This window comes from Aquarana catesbeiana, linkage group LG09 (genome assembly GCF_042186555.1).
Source record: "Aquarana catesbeiana isolate 2022-GZ linkage group LG09, ASM4218655v1, whole genome shotgun sequence".
Lineage (NCBI taxonomy): Eukaryota > Metazoa > Chordata > Amphibia > Anura > Ranidae > Aquarana > Aquarana catesbeiana.
The window spans coordinates 306789806-306815770 of NC_133332.1; the positions used below are offsets into that span (position 1 = coordinate 306789806).

The 25965-nt window shown below is 41.5% G+C and overlaps 1 protein-coding gene across 2 annotated transcripts in view; it reads right to left on the reverse strand.

The window, feature by feature from the left end:
* Positions 1–1155: 1155 nt before the first annotated feature.
* Positions 1156–25965, reverse strand: part of LOC141108705 (uncharacterized) — a 112251-nt gene continuing 87441 nt past the window's right edge. Inside the window, exons 1-11 of one of the 2 annotated variants that reach the window (XM_073600574.1) lie at positions 22693–22769; positions 18588–18830; positions 16242–17678; positions 14499–14591; positions 13081–13185; positions 10860–10969; positions 9884–10075; positions 7589–7751; positions 4010–4175; positions 3605–3699; positions 1156–1813 (exon numbers count right to left, since the gene is read on the reverse strand). In XM_073600574.1, the coding sequence (XP_073456675.1) occupies positions 1719–1813; positions 3605–3699; positions 4010–4175; positions 7589–7751; positions 9884–10075; positions 10860–10969; positions 13081–13185; positions 14499–14591; positions 16242–17678; positions 18588–18735 (2604 nt within the window). In that variant the 5' untranslated portion in view covers positions 18736–18830; positions 22693–22769 and the 3' untranslated portion in view covers positions 1156–1718. Of the gene's footprint in view, positions 1814–3604; positions 3700–4009; positions 4176–7588; positions 7752–9883; positions 10076–10859; positions 10970–13080; positions 13186–14498; positions 14592–16241; positions 17679–18587; positions 18831–22692; positions 22770–25965 lie in introns of those variants that run through there. The other variant, XM_073600575.1, reaches the window with a different exon arrangement.

Here is a 25965-nt window from a genome sequence, read left to right on the forward strand (position 1 = left end):
AGTAAGCGGATGGCCCCTTCCTGTTTCAACATGACTGCGCACCAGTACACAAAGCAAGGTCCATAAAGACATGGATGAGCGAGTTTGGGGTGGAGGAACTTGACTGGCCTGCACAGAATCCTAACCTCAACCCGATAGATCACCTTTGAGATGAATTAGAGCAGAGACTGCAAGCCAGGTTTTCTTGTCCAACATCAGTGCCCGACCTCACAAATGTGCTTCTGGAAGAATGGTCAAACATTCCCATAGACACACTCCTAAACCTTGTGGACAGCCTTCCCAGAAGAGTTGAAGCTGTTAGAACAGCTTTGGGATGAATTGGAGTGGAGACTGCAAGCCAGGCCACTCAAGTTCCTCCACCCCAAACTCGCTCATCCCCACTATATTATATTTTTTAGATATCCAGGCAGGTAGACTTTGTACCAACAGCCTCCATATCTATAGTCTTGCCTCCATTTTCACATTACAGCAGATGTTTCAGGTGTCCGGGGCTGTATCCACACCTGAGTGATACGGCCTCCCAGGAGTGCTTTTCTGGCCTGCCCGGGCCATTTTCAGCCTTCCCAGGCCCAGAAGTGCGTTTTTAGGCCTACTGGGACCATTTGTGCCTGTGTTTCCGGAAAGGCGCAAAAAATGCATCATGTTGGTGGCGCCATTATTTCTTAATGGCACCCTAAATGCGGGTAGCATTTGTGTGTTTCATTGCATGGTTTACGCATGACAAACTGCGCAAAAAAATGAGTGGTGCCAAACGCAAAGTTTACTGTAGCTTCTTTGGTTAGACCAGATGAAAATCAAAAGCTTTTAATTGTAAAAATTAAATGGTTTGGGCTGATTGGAATTATAATAATAATAATAATCATCATCATTATCATCATCATAATAATAATCATAATAATAATAAAAATATTATTAGATAGAAAATAAAATCAAATTAATATTTTTTATTTATTATTATTACTACTAGTATAATGCAATAATAATAATCATAATGATCATACTAATAACTATTATTATTTATATTATTATTATTATTTATATTATTATTATTATTATTATTATTATTATTATTATTATTATTATTATTATTATTATTTATTATTATTATTATTATTATTATTTATATATATTATAATTTAGGAAGACCAAGAGACATTAGTTTGTAAGACCTCTTTATTGCAAAACAATAAAAATTAGTGCAAAGAGGGAAAAAAAATCAAACATTACAATTAATACCACAGTACTTCTGTAGGAAGCAGCTGCAATAAATCAGTTTACACCAATATTTTTAATCATGACAATAAGACTGATGGCGCACAGGTGACTCTGTCACTAGCGATCCTGTCGCTGACAATCTGTCAGAATCAGCAGTGGCAGGATCTCCAAGAGGTGGCCAGTTTGTCCCGATGGAATTGCGCCCTCTGTAGTTGAGACAGCGAAATGTCGCTCCCATCGCTAGCGCTGGGGCCAGCGACAGAAGAACATCTCGCTGCATCTGGCTACAGAGGGAGCGATTCCATAGGGGCGCACAGACAACCATTTTATAACAAGCCAGAATCACCCGTGTGTCATCACAAAAATCAATAAATACAATAAAATACAATAAAATATAATAAAATACAATATAATGTTATAAATTAGTGCTAAGAACGCCCGCATTCTTCTTGTAGCATTTACTTCATATCAACACGCGTCCTTTTTTCGACTTTTTGTTATTTCTACAACACACTGTGTTCCATGTTCTTAGCAGTTTCAAAGATCTGCATTATTTTCGCAGCTGGCACACACCCTTCCCGTAATATGGTGATCGATCCTGAAAAGAGACAGACACATGTTAGAGAATATATCCTGGAATCAAATCGCTTTATTACAAAAAAATTGAGAAGCTTTTGCTCCCTGTGGTTTCTTCTAGCGTTCTAGCCTTTGTGGTTATGAGTCCGATTTGTGTGGGATAGTGCTGGATCAATAGCAGTGAGGCTTGGCTCTGATGGATATACAATGGAGTACGACTTCCTCTGATAGATATACACTATATTACCAAAAGTATTGTGACGCCTGTCTTTACGTGCACATGAACTTTAATTGCATCCTGGTCTTAGTCCATAGGAATCAATATTAAGTTGGCCCACCCTTTGCAGCTATAACAGCTTCAACTCTTCGGTGAAGGCTGTTCATAAGGTTTAGGAGGGTGTCTATGGGAATGTTTGACCATTCTTCCAGAAACGCATTTGTGAGGTCAGGCACTGATGTTGGACAAGAAGACCTGGCTTTCAGTCTCCGCTCTAATTCATCTCAAAGGTGTTCTATAGTGTTGAGATCAGGACTCTGTGCAGGCCAGTCAAGTTCCTCCACCCCAAACTCGCTCATCCATGTCTTTATGGACCTTGCTTTGTGTACTGGTGCGCAGTCATAATGGAACAGGAAGGGGCCATCCCCAAACTGTTCCCACAAAGTTGGGAGCATGAAATTGTCCAAAATGTCTTTGTATGCGGCCGCCTTAAGAGTTCCCTTCACTGGCACTAAAGGGCCAAGCCCAACCCCTGAAAAACAACCCCACACCATAACCCCCCCTCCACCAAATGATTTGGATCAGTGCACAAAGCAAGGTCCATAAAGACATAGATGAGCCAGTTTGGGGTGGAGGAACTTGACTGGCCTGCACAGAGTCAACCTGAACCTGATAGAACACCTTTGGGATGAATTAGAGCGGAGACTGCGAGCCAGTCTTGTCCAACATCATTACCTGACCTCACAAATGCGCTTCTGGAAGAATGGTCAAACATTCCCATAGACACACTCCTAAACCTTGTGGACAGCCTTCCAAGAAGAATTGAAGCTTTTATAGCTGCAAAGGGTGGGCCAACTCAATATTGAACCCTATGGACTGAGATGCCATTAAAGTTCATGTGTGTGTAAAGGTAGTCGTCCCAATACTTTTGGTAATGTAGTGTATAGTAAAATGGGGAACACAGAAAAGCAGGGGAAAAATGGAGGTGTGGGGAACAGATGGGAAGAGGGAACATAAATTGGGATCAGCAACAAGGGGAAGCAGGTTTTGTGTTGGTAGGAAGCAGGCAGTGTTGTGGCCCTGTACAAGTTTGGTGTGGCTGAGCCAAGGAAGAGGGCGTATGCCAACTACTACTATAACAACAGGACACAGGGTACAGGGCAGGAGCAAGATCAGGATCAATGGCAAACAGAATCTGACAGCAGCAAAACACTGGAGCGAGCGGCACTAGTAGGGGAGGACCTAAATATCCTCCCAGCAGCCAGCATCAGGTGGAGACTAATTAGTGGGATCTGCTGGCTCCTGGGGGACACCTGCTGGTGGACACCAAAACTACAGCCTTCCACTATGAGAAGCACAGTGCCACCAGCAGGTGATCCAGGTTCTGACAGGTAGATATATTTGGGTACCGATTGATTTATTTGACTAATGTGTACTAGTGATATCTCAATGAGGCATGTAATTGATGGGTGGGCTTCTCCCAAGAACCAAAGATCTGGAACATTGGCCTCATACTCTAGAATTATTTTTATTCATTCATTTTCATTTCTTAGCACTGCTAACTAATTATAATAATTATTGATTTATAATATTTACCTTCATCTATTTTGGTACAGATCACTACAGTTGATCCCACAAGCTCATTAGAATTACCATCACACAGAACTGCATCAAGTTTTTCACTTAAACGTCTGTTTTAAAAGGAAAAAAAAACTTATTACAGCAATTGGGGAAGGAGGGGGGTGAAATAAAGCATGATATACAGTAATACGCATTATAACATGAAATGCTATGAAGCCATTGCTGACGTGATTTTAAAGGGGAAGGGATTGGAAAGGGGTAGCAGTAGATCAGCAGCAACAATGAAATAAAAGTGAATAATCTAAAAAAAATTGCAATTATTATTTATATGCATATCGACACAGCAAACTAAATTTGATTCATTTAGAGTTTACATTGTCTTAAAAAATTCTCATATAAAATGCCTTAGTTGCTACTTACGATATGACATGATCATGGTGAGTGCTGTCGCTTTCTCCACTGGGGTTGGCAGAGGTGATCGCCAACGGTCCCGTCATATCGGTAAGATGGGCTGTGACGGAATGGTCAGGAACTCTAATCATGATGGAGTCCGGTGTCCCAACATATTCATACGCGGGTCCCACACCTACAAAGCATAGTCTAGTTAGAGTATATCAAATCGACTAAAAAATGTACTGGCAGGTCATCAAGGGTGACAAGTACACAGGCATTCTTGAAACAGCATACTTAGAAAAACATACTCAAAGAGGAACGTTTGAACTTCCAAGTGTAGTCAGATTGGTAAATATGTTATATACAAATATTGCAATAACGCATTTTCATCAGGGCTCAACACAGGATAACAGTCCAGAACAACATACTCAAAAAGGCATTGGGAACTTTTGGACTTGTATGTGTAGCCAGATTAAGGAAAACTTCAAACAAGCTCAATAGCTTTGGCGATTCAGCTCCTGCAGATCAAGGCTCCCCCCACCGATGGGCACCAACCCAAAGCATAGAAATACAGAAAGGAGCACTAAGCCAAAATCGGATAAAAGAGTCCAAGATAATTTAATTGTTGGTAAAAAGGTCATACAGAAACAGCCAATGTTTTTCGGTGGCAACCACTCCTGCTTCATCAGGGATCAAAATAGGATAGACCTTGGATGGTCTCCACCGGAACGTCCTGTCAGGACTGGGATCAAAAACCCAAGACCTTTGCTGTGTCTGGCAGTGGCTCTTCTTACTTAGCCACCTGAAACGCTGGAAAGCTTCCTGTCTGATCTCTTAGAACAATCTTGCCTTGTCTCTTGGTTCTCGTAAACCTTGAACTCCTTTCTCCACCCATGAATTTCCTATTTAAACCAAGCCTTTGCATTTCCTTTTTGCCAGGTTATTGTGCTCTTCTCCAGCCAATCTCTTGCGCCTTTCTCTTCTACTGCCATCCGTATCTCTATCATCTGTATCTTCACCATCACTCATAACCAACCTTGGCTTGTTCCTCGATTACTCCTCCACTTGATCCCAACCTGTAACCATTTGTTATGAACCTTGGATTGTTTCTCAACTACTCTTCCATTTGATCCCACTTGTTACCAACCTTTGGCTTCTTTACTGACTATGCTTCTGCTTGATCCTTACCTGCTATTGGACCCTGGCTCGCTCATCTCTGAGTGGGGTGATCCTGAGGACCTGGTACTAACATGCAGCAAAACCCATCTCTACCATCAGGAGCTCTGGTGAATACCAGTTAGTGCTTAGACCCCGTATCTCAGGTAAGCCCACATCATCTGCCAGGGTGACCTGCTTGTGTACTTATTCTTCTGGTTGATGGGAGCCTCTCTACTGCAATAGCTATTGGTTTTCCAAGCCTGACCCCGGACTGTGGCAGTTCCATTGCTGCTCAGCAACTACTGTCAAGGTGTTACTTCATGTGTACAATTCAATATGGGTTCTAATTCAGACCAGTGAGATCTTTGATGGACACGGAGTACATCCAAGTTCTATCCTGTGTTGAACCCACTGGTGAAGGGAAAGTGGTGTTGCCCCCGAAACGCCTTGGCTGTTTTTATATAACTTTTTTTTTTATCAGCAATTAAAATTTGATTGAGTTCTTTAAACCAGTTTTGGTCTAGCGCTCCTTTCTGTATTTTTATTCTTGGAATCCCAGACAGTGTGCACATAAATTATGTCAGGCCTTAGGGAAGCTAGTCAACATTTTACCATTAAACTCAATGGAGCGTGAAATGTAGTTTAATTATTAATACAAACTATCTCAAGTTTTACTACACAGAATCAGAACAGCTACTGTTGACAGGTTTACTAAGGTATCGTAGAATAATCTTTAGCTAATTTGCTTTCACCTTGTACACCGTGACTCATTATTGTATTACAAATGAAATTTGTCTACTGTGAGCAGGAAGATCTGCAAGAAGATCTGCAAAGTGCTAATAGCTGTCATTAGCCACACCATTTGGCCAGGAGGGAATCTGAATTGGTTTCATAAGTTTATGAGCATATACAGTATATGTGTGTTTTGTTTTCTGCTTTTGTTTTTTAGGATATCAAGGATACAGCCAAACAAAAAGAACTTTAGGTACTTTGAAATGGAAATAGCTGGGAGGCGGGGGCGGGACTTATGATCGTAAAGCTCCAGATCGCAAGTAGTGATTGTAAGCTTTCCGTTAGCCACCAGTAACTGTGCCGGGAGCACGCAGGGCGGGCGCTATTGGCACAGCTGCATTCACCCCAATTCACGCAAATTTGCGACCGCTTGGCACCAAGGCCCATCCGCTGAGAGGGGTTAAGATTACATAAGATGGTAAGAGGAGGGAGGAAGAAGGAGCATAATTGGACACTCCTAGAAGAGGAAAGGTACTCGATAGGGAGTTGACTCTTCCTAAATTAGTCAAAATTTTCGAGCAAGTTCAAAGGTGCCATTTAGAGAAAGAAAATGTACTAATGGAAAAGAAAAATACTTTTAGTATTTAAAGTACTTGATTCTTCTGTGGTTTTACCAGCAATATTTTAAGTTGGTGACAGGGTCTCTTTAACCATCTTACACCAGCTGAATTTCTCCTTCCCCATTGCATTTTGCTGAAATGGAGAAATTTTGACAAAATTTTGGCAAATTGAAAACTCAGTTTTGCTCATCTCTTATTATGATAAGGACAATTTACTGAAGGCAAATAGGCCGTTCACCTTGCAAGGGAAATTTCCCTTAGCTTAGTGGATCTGGTGAAAATTGACTTTGCAAAGGATACCCAATCACTTGAAATGAAATGAAAAATGAAAAAGCTAGATTTTTGCTTGCACACAGCTGAATGATGGACCTCAGCAGAGCTTCTCCTCATTCAATAGGCTCTCTTGCAAATTGATCAGCCTATTCGCCCAAAGGGTTGATTTACTAAAGCAAAGACTATTCACCAGTGGCGGTCGTGGACATTTTTTTGGGGGGGGGCAGCAAACAGTATTTATTCGCTGTTGTAAGACACCTGGGTGGGATCGGAGGGCATTCTCTGCGACCTGAGGCCCACCCTATTTTGAAGCCTATTAGAACCTCTGGCTCTAATCAGGTGCTTAAAAAAAACAAAACATGGCCGCTGTAATTCATGCGCCCGGTGCCCTGAAAGGTGCCGGACACATGAATAGGGGGTGGCCATGGCGGCAGTAGATAGATTCATGCTAAGCATGAATCTATCCATTGCATTAGGGGGTGGTGCGGAGAGAGGGGGTGGAGCCCAGGCACCCCTAATGGATGGGCCGCCACTGTTATTCACTGAGCTTAGTAAATACGATGAAGCTGTGTTCACCTCAAGCAACCAATCATGTGCTTGCAAAAATCTGTTTATTTTTTTTTTTTTCCCACGTACTGAACATGAACGCAGGTTATTTACTGTCATTCACTTTCACTAAGTAATTAATCTCTTTGCCTTTAGTAGACCAACCCTGGTGTTGCAACAGCTTCCACTCAGCTTGGGTGCACTTAGCAGCAAAATGTCCCCAGGCACTATACTGATGCAATGACAGGTTTGTATTACAATATTGCAAATCACTTACCTAATCTTTTGAGCCATTCGCCTTTCTTTACTATGCAGCTTATCCCTCCGGGGTATACCATGTCCATGAATCTCCATAGAAGAGGGCTGAAAGGGGGATTTATGACCCTCAGCTGATCCAGGCTGGAAATGCAGATGCAAATAGGTTTTTCTGAAGGTCTTTCCTGTAACATAAGCCAATGTATCAGTAAATGAACTGTAAAGGAAGCCCAAAATATTCTCAGTCCTAATGTACATGGACTCCCTTTTATATGTCATATATTCACTATATGGCCAAACATATGTGGACAGCCTCCAGATGATGGACTTCAAAAGAATATTGTTAATACTACAGATTACAAAGACATTTTAGACTACTGCTTGCTTCCAATCTTGTGGTAACATTTTGGTGAAGACCCTTCTATATTCCAGCATGACTGTGCCACTGTATAGAAAGCCAGCTTCATAAAACCACAGTTTGGACAGAGGAGGAACTCAAGTGTCCTACTTGGAGCATTGACCTCAACCCTACTGAATACCTTTGGGATCAGGTCTTCTCATCCAACATTCGGTACCTGACCTCAACCCTACTGAACTCCTTTTGGATCAGGTCTTCTCATCCAGCATCAGAACCTGACCTCAACCCTACTGAACATCTTCTGGGATTAGGTCTTCTCATCCAACTTCAGTACCTGACCTCAACTCTACTGAACTCCTTTGGGATCAGGTGTTCTCCTCCAAAATCAGTACCTGAACTTAATCCTACTGAACACCTTTGTAATCAGGTCTTCTCATCCAACATCAGTACCTGACCTCAACCCTACTGACCACCTTTGGGATCCATCAGCTTCAATCTTGTTCACATTTACACTCTTGGTGTTCCAAGAGTATTCTCTTGGAACACCAAGAGTGCAAATTTGAACAAGATTGAAGCTGATGGATCCCAAAAGGTGGTCAGTAAGAGTACTGTTACTGGTACTACAGATTACAAAGACATTTTAGACAATTGGTTGCTTCCAATCTTGTAGTAACATATTGGTGAAGTCCCTTTTCTATTCCAGCATGACTGTGCCCCTGTGTACAAAGCCAGCTCCATTAAGACATGGTTTGGACAGTTTGGTGTGGAGGAACTCAACTGTCCTACACAAAGCCCTGACCGCAGTCTTTGGCATGAATGTGAACGCTAAATGTGAGCTAGGCCCAACATCAGTACCTGACCTCAACCCTACTGAACACCTTTTAAGATCAGGTCTTCTCATCCAACATCAGTACCTGACCTCAACCTTACTGAACTCCTTTGGGGTGAATTGGAACTCTAACTGTGATCCAGGTCTTCTCATCCAACATTGGTACCTGACCTTAACCCTACTGAACACCTTTGGAATCAACTGGAGCACCAATCGTGAGCGAGGCTCTCTCTTCCAAGATCAGAAGCTGACCTCCAAAATGGACACAAATCCCCAATAGACACATTCTGAAATCTTGTGGAAAGCCTTCCCAGAATAGTGGAGGCTGGGATAGAAAAGAGGAACAACTCAATATCAATGACCATGGTTTTGGGATGGGATGTCCAACAAGCTCATTTAGATGTGATAGTCAGCTGTCTAAAAAAAACTTTGATATACCTGCATGTAAATTGCTAGTATTCCCTGAATAAAATTTACAAACGAGTTAAACCCAAATATATTAGTATTGCAGCAATATGCGGTTCTGAACATGTCTTGTAAAATACATTAACCCAGTAAATCCATCCATTGTCATGTGTAGTTTGTTAGACATCAAATCACAAAGCCGGTTTGTTGGTTTAATAAATGGATAGCGTAAGAAAGGGTTATAACTCCTGTCAGCTGTTTTTTTGCCATCTCTGTCCCATTGGGGAGATTTCACTTTACTTCCTGTAACATAGCCACAACAGGAAGTGAGAGGAAATCCCTTCAAATTGTAGGAAATCCCATGGTTGTCACCAGAACGAATGTCCCCTTTTCAAAGTTTCCCACCTATTCCTATTTTTGATACAACTCAAATTTTCTTTTATGCTCACTCTCTGTGATAATGGTCACCAGGACAAAATAGAGAGGGTGAATCTCCCTAACAGGGACACACAGAATTAAAAACCTGAAAGGGGTTCTAATCCTCTCCACACTATCCAAAAAAAAAAAGTTTTGCCTTCAGTTCTACTTTAACTGTTTATATGATATCATGGAAGACACAGGCAGATCAACGTTGTTATCTACTTGTATGCACTCTGCTTAATTATTTATATACTTATATAGTCCAGGAAACTAATTAATGACGACAGTGAAAATGTTTTTCTTACTTTGATCGAGTAAATCCTACTGATGGCTTCTGGGTGTTTGCAAGAAGCCGCAAGCGCATAGACCGTGTCTGTTGGAATCCCACACACCCCTCCATCCTCTAATATATTCGCTATTGTTCTCAAACCACTTGTACGATGAGACTTTGGCAGGGCGCATGAACTGGAAGCTTGTTCCTTCTTCTCTGGTTCTTTCTGAAAGACAAAATTAGAGAATTTATTTACCTTAATTTCCATTTAGGTCATTTCCATTTTCCAAAAAAGGGTTGTTTTTGGGATTTTTTTGTACTATTCTGGCATTTTTATTTTAACGGTAAGTAATGGAGACAGGCTTCTTTTTTTTCAAAATGAATGGTCTTTTTTTCCCTTTTTATAATAAAAATTTGAAAAAAACCCATCACCTAATAAATACCACCAAAAGAAAGCTGCTGGGTTTTTTCAAATTTTTATTATAAAAAGGGAAAAAAAAGACCATACATTTTGAAAAAAAAAAAAGAAGCCTGTAAAAAATTATCTAAAATTAAATACTTGTCGGTTAATTAAAATTATATAAAATTAAGTACTTGTCGGTTAAAGTATCACAGTACCGAAAATTTAAAAAATGGCCTGTTAATGAAGGGGTATTACAGGTAGGCATGCAAGTGGTTAACCTCTAAAATTTTTATAATTTTTTTTACAAAGAGAAAAACAGACATTCTTAAAATATAATAAAAATTTTGAAGCAACAGTAAATACATAATAAAATACAATAAAAAAGAGGGGGAAAAGAAATAAAGAAAAAAAATGTAGCTTATTATTTCTTTTTTTTAGTTAGTTAATATCACCTAAGCAGCATAATAAGCTGCAATGTAAGGAATTTTTACCAACAGAAAAATCAGTAAGATTTTAGATGGCGGAATCAATATTTGCCTAAATCGCTCCGCTCATCCCTATTTCTAATTGAAAATGCATATGATTTTTTTTTTACATTTGACAATACCTTGAATACTGCAGGTCCCATCGGGATGAGCTCTTTGTTGAACAAGCAGTTTGCCAGAGAAGCCAAAAAGCCATAGATGCAGATGATGCTAAATATGGCCAGCACGGTTACTAGAGAGATGGGAACATGAACAGGATCATGAATATAGATAAATATAAATATAGAAGAGCCTACTGAAAGAAAGCCTTAGGCAACAGGCCTGATGTATAAAAGTGCAAATTATTACAATGCATAGAAATAGCCACAAATATAGGAGCTTTGTTTTATATAAATACAGTATTAGTGACAACAAGTAAAATTTTTTTAATTATTTAAAATTGTCTTAAAAAATATTTAAAATTGTTTTTAATAAGTATTTAATAATTATTTTAAATTTTAAAAAATTAACCTAATATGAATAAAAAAAATGTATCAAATAAGGACAGAAATCTGATTTTAGTACTTGCGATGCAGAGTTTTACCTGTGCTTTTTTAAAATATTGTAATTGTTATTTTTTATAGTATTGTAATTGAAATGTATCTTACAGCAATTTTTGCAATCCCCTGCACAGCAGAATTAATGCTGTAAGAGGGCGGGGCATGACTGGAAGTTAATCAGGTGAGGTGCATGCAAATATGCTGATAGGATTGAAGAGCAGAGTGTGCAAAGAGATAATTCTACTGCTGCTCTTTTATTGTCCAATCAGCAGGCTGCGGGTGGAGAGAGGACACTACTGTGAACTTTACTGTAAGTGATGTCATCCATTGGGCTGGGCCTCGTGTCAGAGCTGTGTAAAGCTCAGGGCTGCATGGACAAGTGAAAAAGGATATTTACCATGTTAGCCAGGAATAAATACAAGTGCAGAAGGCATGAACATGTCTTTTTTTTTTTTTTTTTAAACGTCTAACTAAAAAATATTAAAATATGCCTTCTCTGGATGAACAGAGATACAAATTAAAAAAAAATCAGTTCTCCTGTCCTGCCAGACAGGACTGGGCTGTGTAGAAGAGCAGCGTAAATCTTGGGATTGGTAGAAATAATTTCAAATCCTTTGGCAGGTAAAACAGCTCCATTATATGTATTTCATCTCAATATTTAGCTCTTTGTCTGGAGTTCACTTTGGATAAGTTACTATGCTATGCTGTGCTTTTGCAGAAAGTTTGGCTTTTAAGGGATACCTTTAATTGGTTTAAATATTATTAAATATGTGGTTTTCAGAACCTTTTTTCAGAAATGTATAAAGCCTTTAGAAGGGGATCGAGTTATCCTGAGTGCTTGCATCCTAAACCTTTGCTTTCTACATAACGTGACACGAAGAGGGTAGGCTATAACATCCACGTGCCACAAGAACCTATTAAAGGGGCCCTGGGGTGGGGCGGGAAGGGGTAATGACCAGCATGGTCAACAATGGTCAATGGTCAACAATAAACAACAAAGGTCACCAATGGTCAATGATCACCAATGGTCAACAATTGTCAATCTTGGGTAATAATGCTCAAAAACGGTCAATGATCAACAATGGTCAACAATGGTCAATGTTCAACAATAGTCAATGATCAACAATGATCAACAATTGTCAACAAAAGTTCAACAATGGCCAACTCTACTAATAAGGTATTATTGAAAATGCTTTCAGGTTATCCAATGAAATAAAATAATGTAACAAGTCGTTTCACATTCAAAAGAACCTAAACACAGTTAAAATGGTAAGCTAATTGAAGGATCGTTGTTAAATGCAGTTGAGGGCCATCTTTCCAACAAATGACCCTAATATCCATACTATGAGAACATTCTGAAATGTTCAATGCCCGACTTGGAAGGAGTGACCACACAGACATGAAACTTTATCACAGCACTGAAAATGGTGCATGCATGCTATATGGTTTTCATGCACTCTTTGCAAACAGTTGGCACCCCCCATAGTCTAGTTGAAGATTGAGAAAGTGGAAGAAGAAGCCTTAGAGTGTTCCATCAGTGGGTAAAGCATTCTGGGATTCTGAGAGTGTAAAGCAGCAGTTGCCTGCGGGGGGTACCAATTGTTTGCAAAGAACACACAAAAACCATATAGCGTGTATGTGCCATTTTCAATGCTGAACCTCAGGAAGAGTGGCTTGTGATAAAGTTTCATGTCTGTCTGGTCACTCCTTCCATGTCAGGCCGTGAACTTTTCAGAATACCCTCGTATACTATACCCCTTCTATATAATTACCCAACAGTCCATTACAAGTACTTAGCACTTACTTTCATACTGAAGAGGAAGCTTCTCCAATGTGAAGAGCAGAAAACTGACTATCACGGCCTCCATCATCACACCGACAAGTAGTAGGACAGTGTTGGCATGAGCGGCTAGATAAAAACAAACCCAAAAAAACCTTCATATTGATGTCATGGAAACAGAATATAATAATAAAATAATCAATTATCAATTCAGAAATGGACATCTTGTAAAATTAGAAAGTCGAAGTTTTGGCTCTACTTTAACACAGGGTATTTTTAGGGATGAGAGATTTCAAGGAAAATTATTTTGTCCACAATTTACCAATTTTGTTTTCATCAAACTAGCCTTAACTGACAGCTACCCAAATATTTCTTTTAAGTGCATTTATGCACAGATAGAAAGAAATATTTTTTTTAAAGGACACCTTCACTTTAAGGTAAAAAGCTCCCAGCCCCCTAAGATAATAGACTAGAATGGGTTGTACCTATACTGGTGGGCAACGCCACACTAGGTCTATCTGGCCAAAAAAGTAAACAATGCAGGAAGAGGACACCATTATAGGAGGTAACAAAGGTAATTGAGGAGGGCTTCAGCTTAGGGTATTATAAGGCGCTGAAGTGGGAGGACCTTACTTAATTGTAAAATCGTAGAGTCACCTTTATGGTGGCCATGATAAAGGCAGGATGTGACTCACTAAAGCATTGGTGTAATAAAGCAAACTTATTGTCTTCGTCATTCTCCATTGCAAAATCCAAGAGTATCCAAGAGAATGGGCACTCAAAGGACTTTCAACAGAGAATCCAAGAGATAATGGTATCTTATTAAGATTTTCACAGGTTATCAAAATGCAGACAAAGTTTTTCTTGACCCCAAATGGCCATTATTCAGCAGCTCACCAAAAAGACAGAGACACCCCCCCCCCCCCCCCCCCCCCGAAGAGAACATTCTCTTGAGTTGAATGTAATAGGTCAAAGAGCGTCAAATGAAAAACAAGCCTTTACTGTCTTTTGACCTGCTTGTTGTAACCAGTTGCACAAAAAAAATCTTTGGACTCCCAATGATTTTTTATTTGGCACTCTCATTGACACTTGGATTTCTCAACTTGGGTGAATGTCTTCTTTGGGGGGGATCACTGTCTTTGGGTTGAGCTGCTGAATACAGGCCAACTGTGCTCAGGTATTAACTTTGCCCACATTTTGACAATCTGTGAAAATCTCTGTCTCTGCCAATATCTCTTGGATTCTCAGTTGAAAGTCCTTTGAGTTCCTACTCTTTGATTTCTCAAAGGAGAATGAAGAGGACAATAAATTTGTTTTATTACACCAAGGCTCTCTTGGATTCTCAGTTGGAAGTCCCTTGAGTGCCTTCTCTACCTTTCTCTAAGAAATATAACTTCTTTGTTGAAGAAAAAAAATGTGAACTATATTAATGTAATACTCACCAAAGGCAATCATGAAGATGTTGACTACCAGAAATGAAATCGCTCCTACTGTGAACCCAGCATCATTGTTTGAAGCAATTCCTAGCAGAGGACCTAGGAAAAAGTATATGATCTTTTAGACTTTATTAATTACAGAAAAAAATGGGCAATGGTTCATATTTATTATTTTGTGTATTTAATATTTTTTTAATGTGCTATTTAAAGAATATTTCTGTGTGGTTATCCTTTAACTGACCCCCTCTACCTTCCTCTACCTTCCCCAGCACTTGCATAAAAGTTTTACACACACACTTGTCCATGCTACTGCCAGATTTTAGCTATATGGGCCACTGGTAGTTGTAAAGTCAAGACCAAGCAGCTTCTTGTTCTGGACAGGAATCGATAAAATCCAATTTGTTCCTATGGCAATCCACTAATAAAATTCTTAGTAGAGATAGCCTCTCTGTAGAGTTGGGTAGAGATTTTTCCATGCTTGCCTGACTGGGAGACTGGGAGAACGGTGAGCTACACAGCAAAGGTCTGGAAGGAGTGAGGACAGGTAAGCAGGGTTGCCATTAGAAGTTGTGGGGTTCCATACAGCCTACCTGTCAGGGCTTCCCCCATACAGCCTGCCTGACATATAAAAAAAGAGGACAGAATTTAATGGTCAGAAGCTATGGCACAGAAAATGACTCCATTGCTCACAAAATAGTCCCCTCTCTGTCCCTGGCCCCTGCCGCTCAACTGATGGGGTCTGGGGAACTTTTATTTAAACCACTGGGAGCCACAAACTGTGGCATTACTGTGCATGCACCCAAAGGTGTTTAAAAAGTCCCTTCTCTGCCGCTGGACTCCCTGTTGAACTTATTGGGCCCAGCCCAGGTTCAGAGGAGCTGGCTCTACTACACTCCCCCCATTCCTTGCTCTTTTGAAAAAGTAGATGTTGTAATTGATCCAGAGTGCACCAAGACTGAAGATAATGGAGGTGGACCCAGGGGTTGATTTACTAAAGGCAGTTAGGCTGTGCACTATGCAAAGTGCAGTTGCACTCTGCAGGTGCAGTTGCTCCAGAGCTTAGTAAATGAGGTAAGGCTTAACTTTGCAAAGAATACACAATCACGTGCAAGGAAAATTGAAAACAACAGCATTTTCGCTTGTACATGATTGGAGGATGGAAAGTCAGCAGAGCTTCTGCACATTTACTAAGCTTTGGAGCAACTGCTCTTGCAGAGTGCAACCAGTAATGGAAAATGTGTGACGCTCAGGCTACAAGGGAAAGCAATCCTGTGTCCACCACTGTAAGTGCAGGCCAGGGAAGGAGCTTTGTCTCGGCTCCAAACAACTGTTGAGCAAAGGATGGATCCCTTGAAGCTGCACAACCAATGAAGATGCACTGGTATTGGAATAAATGGCCTGGGCTCCCACTAGGCCATGCTCCCAATGTGTTTTGCTCCACCCCTCGGAGCTTAATCATGGGGAGCTCTGAGGGGTGGAGTGAAAAATGTTGGGGGCGCCATTTATTCCAATACATTAATGTGCTACTTCAAGGGATTCATCCTTTGCTCAATAGTCTCCTGAGACCTTGCTCTATAAACATGATTGGCACTCAATTTTCTATCACTACAGGGCAAAATAAGACTTAGGGGGCACTAGGAGGGAAGGGACATCCGTTAAAGGATATCTGTTCTAAAGAACATGTATAGTACTCCTCAATAAGCACATAATAATGCTTTTTTGTATTTAGAAATGTGGTCTATTTCATACCTGCAAACCGTAGCCACACCCAGGTTGCCCAGACAGCAGAATAACAAAATGGAAGAACTGAGCCAAATCTTCTTCCCCCTTGGACGTCGATTCTGCAAATGTATAGTTGTATAATAGCACCAGGTATAAGGACCCAGGGAATTGATAAATGTGCTTGGGTTGAGTAGTTTAAAGAACTCTGGATAGCAGCAAGGGCAGCTAAACCATTGCATATGTAGAAGAGAGGGTCCGAAGAGAGAGAGCTGATATTTTCTTTGACCGTTAGCTCCTGTCCCGGCTTCTTTAGACACTGTCTGCCCCATAGCAGCACTTTCTGGAGCTTGTCACTTGATATCACTATGTTTCCAATGGGTATCAGAACTTTCTCCGCTATGGAATTTACAAGGCTGGCAAACGTTGTGTAAAGGGAGACCAGGGTAAACAAACTGCAAGTCACTCCGAAGAATATATAGTAAGCTTGGCTTGGGATTTGCTGAATGGTGGATACAGTTATGAGAGCAAATGCAACATTATGTGCTACTTCAAGGGTGTCCTTATTCAGTGATAAAAAGCAGAACACACAAGCTGAAGCCAGGAAGAACCAGTCACCAACCAGTAGCTGTCTGCTATCTGAGACCTTTGTAGAGGTGAGGACAACTGTGGCGGTAAACTCTTCCCATGACTTGACCAGCCAGAAGATAGAGTGGAAAGCAAACTTTGTGGCATGGTAGACGTCATCCCTCAGATAACTGTAGTAACTGGAAAGCAGCTGAGACAGGACATTGATGCTGATCCAGATGGCGCCTACATAAAAAGTCTTCATATAACCAAAGCAGTAGAATGCCATGATGAAAGGAGAGATGGTGTTGCAGAGGTAGCCCAGGGCCATTGGCTCAGCATACTTTGTATTTTTCTTTTTCTCTTCTCCTGCGGTCTTGGAAGTCTTCCGATTGGCAGATCCAAAAAGTAGGACGTTAAAGAGGGCATTGCCGAAGCCTGGAAGCACATATCTCTGGGTGATGCCTTTGAGTAGTAGGGCTGCTGCTCCGTAAAGTCCACACAACACGATGATCAGTTCAAGCACACCAGAGACCACCAAAGCCCACCGACCGAACAGGCCCACCGCCTCAAAAATCAGTGTTAGTGTTAGCGCTCCAAACACAAAAGGCATGATATAGTTAACTGTTGCTGAGCAGAAAGCCAGAATAAATGCAATCATGATGTAAGAGACAAGCCCAGCCACTGCACTCTCTTGCACTGGAATCGGAGGAAAGTCCGGCACTAGTGAACTGTTCTGGGTGTTTGATTCTGTACCAACAATGATACGAGTGGCACCATAGCTGCTCCACAATGCAGAGAAGGCTATGAAGGCTGTACCACTTAGATGGTCATACTTTCTGAAAGACAGGAATCCGGCAATGAGCTGGGTGATACCGCCAATCAATATCAGATGGACACCTATAAAAATTAAGATGAGAAATATAAATAATTTTACCACTTCTTTATTACAGAAATATACACTACATTACCAAAAGTATTGGGACGCCTGCCTTTACACGCACAAGAACTTTAATGGCATCCCAATATTAGTCCGTAGGGTTCAATACTGAGTTTGCCCACACTTTGCAGCTATAACAGCTTCAACTCTTCTGGGAAGGCTGTACACAAGGTTTAGGAGTGTGTCTATGGGAATGTTTGACCATTCTTCCAGAACAACAGGCAATGATGTGGACATGAAGGGCTGGCTAGCAGTCTCTGCACTAATTCATTCCAAAGATGTTCTATCGGGTTGAGGTCAGGACAAATAATTTGGTAGAGGGGGGATTATGGTGTGGGGTTGTTTTTCAGGGGTTGGGCTTAGCCCCCTAATTCCAGTGATGGGAACTCTTAAGGCATCAGCATAACAAGACATTTTGAACAATTTCATGCTCCTAACTTTGTGAACACAAGTTTGGGGATGGCCCTTTCCTGTTCCAACATGACTGCGCACCAGTGCACAAAGCAAGGTCCATAAAGACATGGATGAGCAAGTCTTTGGTGGAGGAACTTGACTGGCCTGACCTAAAACTGAGAGAACACCTTTGGGATGAAACAGAGCCAGGCCTTCTCATCCACATCAGTACCTGAACTCACAAATGCGCTTCTGGGAGAATGGTCAAACATTCCCATAGACACACTCCTAAACCTTGTGGACAGCCTTCCCAAAAGAGTTGAAGCTCTTATAGCAGGGTGGGCCAACTCAATATTAAACTCCTACAAACGAAAACTGGTATGACATTAAAGTTCATGTGCGTGTAAAGGCAGGCGTCCCAATACTTTTGATAATATATTGTGTATATGGGCAAACTGCCATGGCCTTATATTTACCTGCAAGGATATTTTCCACTCCGCCAATGGCAAGTGAGGTGTTGAAGAGAGAGAAGTTTTGCATACAAACGAGGAAAGCACTGACAGCATTGGCAAGTAGTCCCAGCGCCGCCGGCTCGCTGTAGAACACAGCAGGAAACCCCTCCATTATAGAGACTTCACAAAAAGGACTTGTCGAAAACTGTAATGTCCACCCCCAAATATATATTTATTCGGAGTTGCTTCTGCACCGATTTGGGGTTCCTGAAAACAGATTAGATGTCATTATCATTGGTTTTACCACTCAGGTCTTAGAAGTTTCTCATATATTCAGGTCATGGTATACAGCTAGTAGTAGTTAGTCGCGTTCAACTGGACTTGTTCTGTAATGTCATAGACCAGGGGTATTAAATTAAAATTCACAGAGGTCTGATCACTAAAGTTTTCTTCCACCAGCAGAGGTCCAAATCGCATGTTTGTGTGATGACTTGGGTCCTTCACATCACAGCCCCCCCCCCCTCCACTTATATCGCAATCCAGTTCTTACATCCTCAGTCCCCTTACATATCAAAATCCCCCCTTCCTAGCAGTGTCCTCTGTCATCCCCTTCACACCCCCCACAGTAGTGTCCTCTGCCTCCCTTTCATATAACCCCTCCCCCCTCCACAGTAGTGTCCTCTGCCCCCCTTTCATATAACTCCTCCCCCCTCCACAGTAGTGTCCTCTGCCCCCCTTTCATATAACCCCTACCCCCTCCACAGTAGTGTCCTCTGCCCCCCTTTCATATAACCCCTCCCCCCCTCCACAGTAGTGTCCTCTGCCCCCCTTTCCTATAACCCTTACCCCCTCCATAGTAGTGTCCTCTGCCCCCCTTTCATATAACCCCTCCCCCCTCCACAGTAGTGTCCTCTGCCCCCTTTCATGCCCGCTCTACATCACCACCCAATAGGTGTCCTCTGCCTTCCTTCACAGTGGCGTCTTTTAACCCCTTCACAGCTCTGCCTCCTCACAGTGGTGTCCTCTGTTTCCGCCTTCATATCACAGCCCCCCGTAGCTCTGTTCCCCACTTTACATCACAGCCCCTGCAGCTTTGCCCCCCCACTTCACATCTCAGACCCCCGCAGCTCTTCCCTTTTGTTCTCCTACCTTTACTCAGGTGTACAGCAGAGCATAGAGCTGAAGTCAGAACAATTTTGGATGGGGGGCAGAAGCTGGAGCTGCCAGAAATAACTTTTCCGATTAACGAGTTGATTAATGGTTGCTAGGACCACTTTGCATCCCAGTAACCAATCACGGGCTGGTTGACTTGAAAAGTTAACGCCAGTAGCTCTTGCTAGCTAGCTCTAGCTCTTGCTTTCTGTCCGGAATGGCTCTGCCTCCAGCTCTCTGTTTTGCTGTGATAATGATGGTGGCGGATGCTGTGGGAAGAACCGGCTGCTAAATGGCGGGACTGTGGCGGTCTGAAAGGGACAGTGTCCTGGTCCAGATCCAGACCGCGGTCTGTCATTTAGTAATGTCTGTAATAGACCTAACATTGCCCATCCAAGTAGCATCTTCTGCTCTAGTGAGTGTTAAGAGCATACCTCAGAATTTATAACCGCTCTATTAACTTAGTTATTTGTCTTTCCAATGGACCCTTTCCAAGGGTGTTTTTTACAATGTTTTGGGTTAGCACAACATTCGTCATTAGCTTGTTCTTCTAGCCTGGTGAAGGGGGAGCTGCAGCCCTCAAAGTGCATTGGCTTTGTAAACAATCTGTAATTGGAATAAATCTGTATCTGGACCTGAATATTTCTTAGCTTGGTGCAACAAAAGACACATTTTTCATTCGTAAAATGTATGTAAAGTATTTTTTTAGTTTTGTATGGTTAAGACTCCAGTCGGGTTTTTTCTTTCCTTTCGCAGTCTTGTGTTCCATTAGGGAAAATTCCCTTCACTTTTCTTGTCAAAGACACAACAGGAAGTACGATGGAATCTCTTCAAAGCAAGGGGGAAATACCTTCTTAGATTTTTCTTTTTCAAAAGAACAGGTGACTCCCTGGGAAGATTTACCCTCACGTCTTGAATTTTTTTATCATTTTCCGTAATGGTGACAAAGGACACCAGGATAAATAGAGAGGGTGAACCTCCCCAGCCTAGTTATAGACACCAATAAAAACCTGACAGGGTTTTTCACACTTCCATACTCTATTTAAATTTTAAAAAATGACTTTACATACACTATAATTTCAGTGTTATCCAATTAACCAACCAACCAACCACCCAACTACCCAACCAACCAACCAACCAATTACCCAGCCAGCCAACCAACCAACCACCCACCCAACCAACCCACAAGCTAGTATTCAATGATCTAAGTCAATGGTGGTCAACTTTCTAAACATGGCCAAAGGACTAACATAATGTTCAGTGAATGTAATACTATATACTACAGAAAACTGTCAGAAACTGCAGACACACTGCAAGAGATAGATAGCACATAGCTGATTTGATTTTCTTTCCTTCCACCATAGGTGGAAGGAAAGAAAATCACTCAATTCCCCCATGAACACATTCAGTGTTCATGGGGGAAAGCCTCCTGCAGCGTTTTTGTGTTCAGCCTTCTCGGCTGGCAGAACACAATGATTACTGTTAGTGGCTATAGCCGCCGGCAGTAGTCACATACCAAAAATCCAACAGGCTGGTTGTACCTAAGTCGATCCATCGATCAACTTGGGTACAATCAGCCTGCCCATACATGGATTGAAATTCGGCCAGATCAGCAGGGACCAACCAAATTTCGATCCATGTATGGCCACCTATAGTTGGAGACTGAGGATATGCCTCAGGATTTGGTAATAGGCTGGAAAAAAAGTTACATGGAGCATGGGATGGGTTTGGGCTTGAGTCCTGAACCCGGAAGTTAGATGTCATTGCTGGGGCAATGAGCTACAGGTGGGGGATTCCAAAACCCCCGCAGTTGGCGTACACAAAGAGGCAGGGATGCCTGTGACATCATTGACCTGATATGGGTGCATGGCTATATTAGGTCAATGTCAATGACCTCCCATGGCCATATTAGGTCAATGTCAATGACCTCCCATGGCCATATTAGGTCAATGTCAATGACCTCTCATGGTCATTTTAGGTCAATGTCAATGACCTCTTATGGTCATTTTGGGTCAATGTCATTGAAAGCAATGAAAGCTAAATTCTGGGTTCGGAGTAAACCATTCCTACTACCCCCACTATTACAGACCTTTTACAAAGCAATGCTTCTTCATTTCTGCTCCCTACTTAAAAATTACTTGTGCTACAGCAAAATCCATTATAAAAGGTCAAAGGACCAAAAATCTAAAATAAGAAGAGGGATGGACCACACAAAAAAGTAAGAAAGAGTGAAAGGAACCAACCAAACCAAATAACTGCTCAGAATATTCTCCCTTCACTGTCCTAAGCAAGCACCTGCAGGGGCTCTAAGAGCTGCAATATAACTGCCAAAGGGACCCCTGGTCATGGGTTTGGCATTAGGGATCTAAGTGATCTATGTTTTGTATATAAAAAGCATTTGCAGAATACCAAATCTTCACCCGGGTAGCACTGATATTATTTAAAATGAAGAATCCCTAAACCTTGAGGGCCATATCTCAGTTATGTGTGGCCTTCATCGTGCCTTTTCAATACTCACTTTCATAGAGGTCTACCTCACTCTTTATCCTTCTTCACTCACTGTTAAAATCTGTACACCGTACTCTAAAAAGATATTAACTAAAGGGATATAAAGTTAACTTTGGTGGTACTTTTCTAGAGAAGAGTTTTTAGCTGGATTTGCACTAGTTGAATTTCAGTAGACACTTTTCATTGTAAGAACGTTCTCTTTTTCTAATCATTTATGGGGTCAAATTGACATTCTTTTTGAATCGCAGTGACAAGAAAATTTGAAGGAGGAGGATGGAGTGTATAAATTTCTAACAGCGCATGTGGTTTTTGTCTAGTCCATTCACTCCGATATTGAAAACAGAAAAGAAAGAAAAAGAAAAAAATTAAGAATCTATTTACTTAGTAATCTATCTACCTAGTACCTAGCAATACCAAGACTCTGATGGTTTAACTCTAAGATAATCAGTTTCAATAATAAGAGACTTACCTGCTTGGCAGAAGCTGCTCTGTTCTCTGAGATGACAGAATGTCTGCAGGTGACAGCTTTATAGCAAATGATACCTCCCAGGGCGGGAACCTTTTTTCTCGATTACTGTCGAGAATTTCCACAGTGCATCACAATGTTAACCAGGTCAATTTTAGTAGACTGGTTTCCTCGTTCTTCTGCACTGTTGTGAATAATGACATCACCACTATCTGATACCAATACTGCCCTTGTCCCTGTTTAATTGTTATTGTTACAAAAAAGAACTAAAAAAAAGTCTCTTGAGATGTCCACTATAATGAATCAGTCCTTCCGTTTCAGGCTTGATTTTGGGCATTGGCTATCTAGGAATATCACCCGAGCTGGCCAAACGGCTTTTATCTTTTTTTTTTTACCAAAATATTTATTTAAAAAAAAAATATATATATATTACATATATTATATATATTACAATTCTGTCAGTATTTTTTTTTATCATTGTCCTATTGGGGAGATTCCCCTTCACTTTCTACCCTAACGACACAAAAAAAGTAAAAAAAAGGGGAAATATGTTGGCAAACCAGTGTCACCGGTCAATGGTTCTTGTAATAGTTTGTAAAAAGTTGAGTTTTTATGACTTTTTCTGTCTCATTGACAATGGTCACCAGGACAAATAGAGAGGGCGAATCTCCGCAATAGGGACACAGACGACAACTGGAAAAAAAAAAAAGTAATAAATATATATATATATATATATATATATATATATATGTGTGTGTATTATATATATATATATATATATATATATATATATATATATATATATATATATATATATATATATATATATATATAAATATAATATAAAAAAAAAATCAGAAAGGGGGAAAAACTTTTGCACAGCACACAGCATTGTATCTACACAATATATAGATACAATGCTGTGAAACAGTTTTTCCCCCTTTCTGATTTTTTTTATATTATATGCATATATATATATATATATATATATATATATATATATATATATATATATATATATTTATGGCTGGAGCCCTATGTCCGGTATGTACATGAATACCACTTACAGTAAAGATAGGACTTACCATCGGAAATGGACCTGAAAGTGTGGACTTAGCATATGAAATGGACCTGAAAGTGTGCCTTGGTCTAATGGCCGGTATGCCAAAATAAGGGGGCATACCCTGGTTTAAGAAATGATTATTCTGTAAGAGAAATGAATGAAATGAATAGTTTGAGAAATGCTGTGAAATGGGGATGGGAGGGTGGGTATCGCGCACAGGAAACCGACAAGCACCACAGGTGAGCGGGCTGCTTAAGTACCCCCCGGGCTCCTCCCATAAATTCAGGCCACCATACTGGCCTTCCTACTTATGGCTGGAGCCCTATGTCCGGTATGTACATGAATACCACTTACAGTAAAGATAGGACTTACCATCGGAAATGGACCTGAAAGTGTGGACTTAGCATATGAAATGGACCTGAAAGTGTGCCTTGGTCTAATGGCCGGTATGCCAAAATAAGGGGGCAAAAACATTCAGGTAGGGTTATGATTTTATTGATTTTCAATTATTTATTGAGCCAATTTGGAGAATGCCTGTGCCATCTCTGTTTGTGGGTTGGGGATATACCGGGCGAAGCAGGCTGACTTCCACCTGCCCAGTCTTTTGATGATGTGGTCCGGAACCCCGTGGCGGGATGCCGCGGAGGCTGCTCCGATGCGAAACGAGTGTCCGGAATACTGACTAGGGTTAAGATGAAGATTGCGGAGAAGTATTCTTATGTGTTCCACAAACTGAGAGGCGTTTAAGGGTTTAACTGGGAACGGTAGAAGGGGACTGCTGTCTGGCTGTTCAGGCAGGAGTGACAGGAGCCGGTTGAGTACGGCGACTGGACACCAGCTGTTGTCGGTTTTGTAGAGGTGAATGTTCGCTCCTGAGCCCGTTTGCTGGGTTTTAGAGACCTCGAGGTGCAGGATGAAGTGGTCTTGGTATCTAAGTAAGTGTCGTCTGCGTAGTACTCGGTCTGTGGGTTTGTTAGAGGTGAATTCGCCAGGGCGCATGAACCCATAATACGCTAGATATATCGCTGCTTGTAAGACCGTGCTGCGGAGCAGACCGAATGGCGAGGTAGCCAGAATAGTTGACATGTCCCTAAAGATGGGTCCCGTAATGGGCAAGCGCTTAGTGCTGATGACTGGTTGTTGTTTCTGGATTCCCCTTAAAACGGCTCGTATAGCGTGAGATGAGAATAGTGAAGATTTCGTGGGGTCTTCAAGCGCCATAAAATGTTGAATGCCGGCTAGGTATAGCCGGATGGTATTGTAGGATAAGGCCAACTGCGTGTGGCAGTGTGCAGTGAAGGCCAGTACCTGCTTGATATCTGTTGGTCCTTTACTGCAGGACGTGAGGAATTTGTTGAAGGCCTTCCAAGCTGTCTGGTAGGCTTTAAGTGTGTTGTAGGAGAGGGAATGATTTATGAGTTGTGTAGCTTCGTGTAAATGTTGATCTAGTCCAGGGTCAGTTGTGACCAGACAGGGATAGGGGCCGACATTGGATCGGCATCGGGAACCTGTTTGAAAAAGGAGGAATAATTGAAACGTGACAGTGCGTCAGCTGCTGAGTTGTATCTGCCGGGAATGAATGCACAGTGTATATTGAACTGATGTTGTAAAGACAGTTGTACCAACCTGCGCAGGAAGGACATGACTGCTAGGGACTTGGACCTGCCTTTGTTGATGATGTCTGCCGTGGCCTGGTTGTCGGTGCTAAAGACTACAGTTTGTCCTGTCCAGTGGTGGCCCCAGAGTTGTGCGGCTGCCACTATGGGGTAAAGCTCAAAGAGGGCAGATGTTTGGGAAAAGCCGGGTATCAATAGTATCTGTTGAGGCCAGGGTCCTGAAAACCAATAATGGCCAAAAATTGCCGCGAAACCTGTGGAGGCTGCGGCGTCCGTTACCACCTGGGGTGAATGGACCGAAACTATAGGTATGAATAGAGATATGCCATTCCAGGCGGACAAGAATTCCTCCCACATGGATAGGTCCGCTATGGCTGCGGAGTCTAAATTCAGAATCTGATCAGGGTCTTGAGTTTCCGACAGAAATCTGAGTAGGCGTGATACAAATGTGCGGCCTTGTGGAATAATTCGCATAGCGAAGTTGAGCATACCCAGGAGGGACTGCAACTGTTTTTTGGTACAGTCCTTGGTGTGTGTAAACTCGTGAAGGACTGCCCTAATGCGTGATAGTTTGTCGAGGGGGAGACTGGCTTGCAT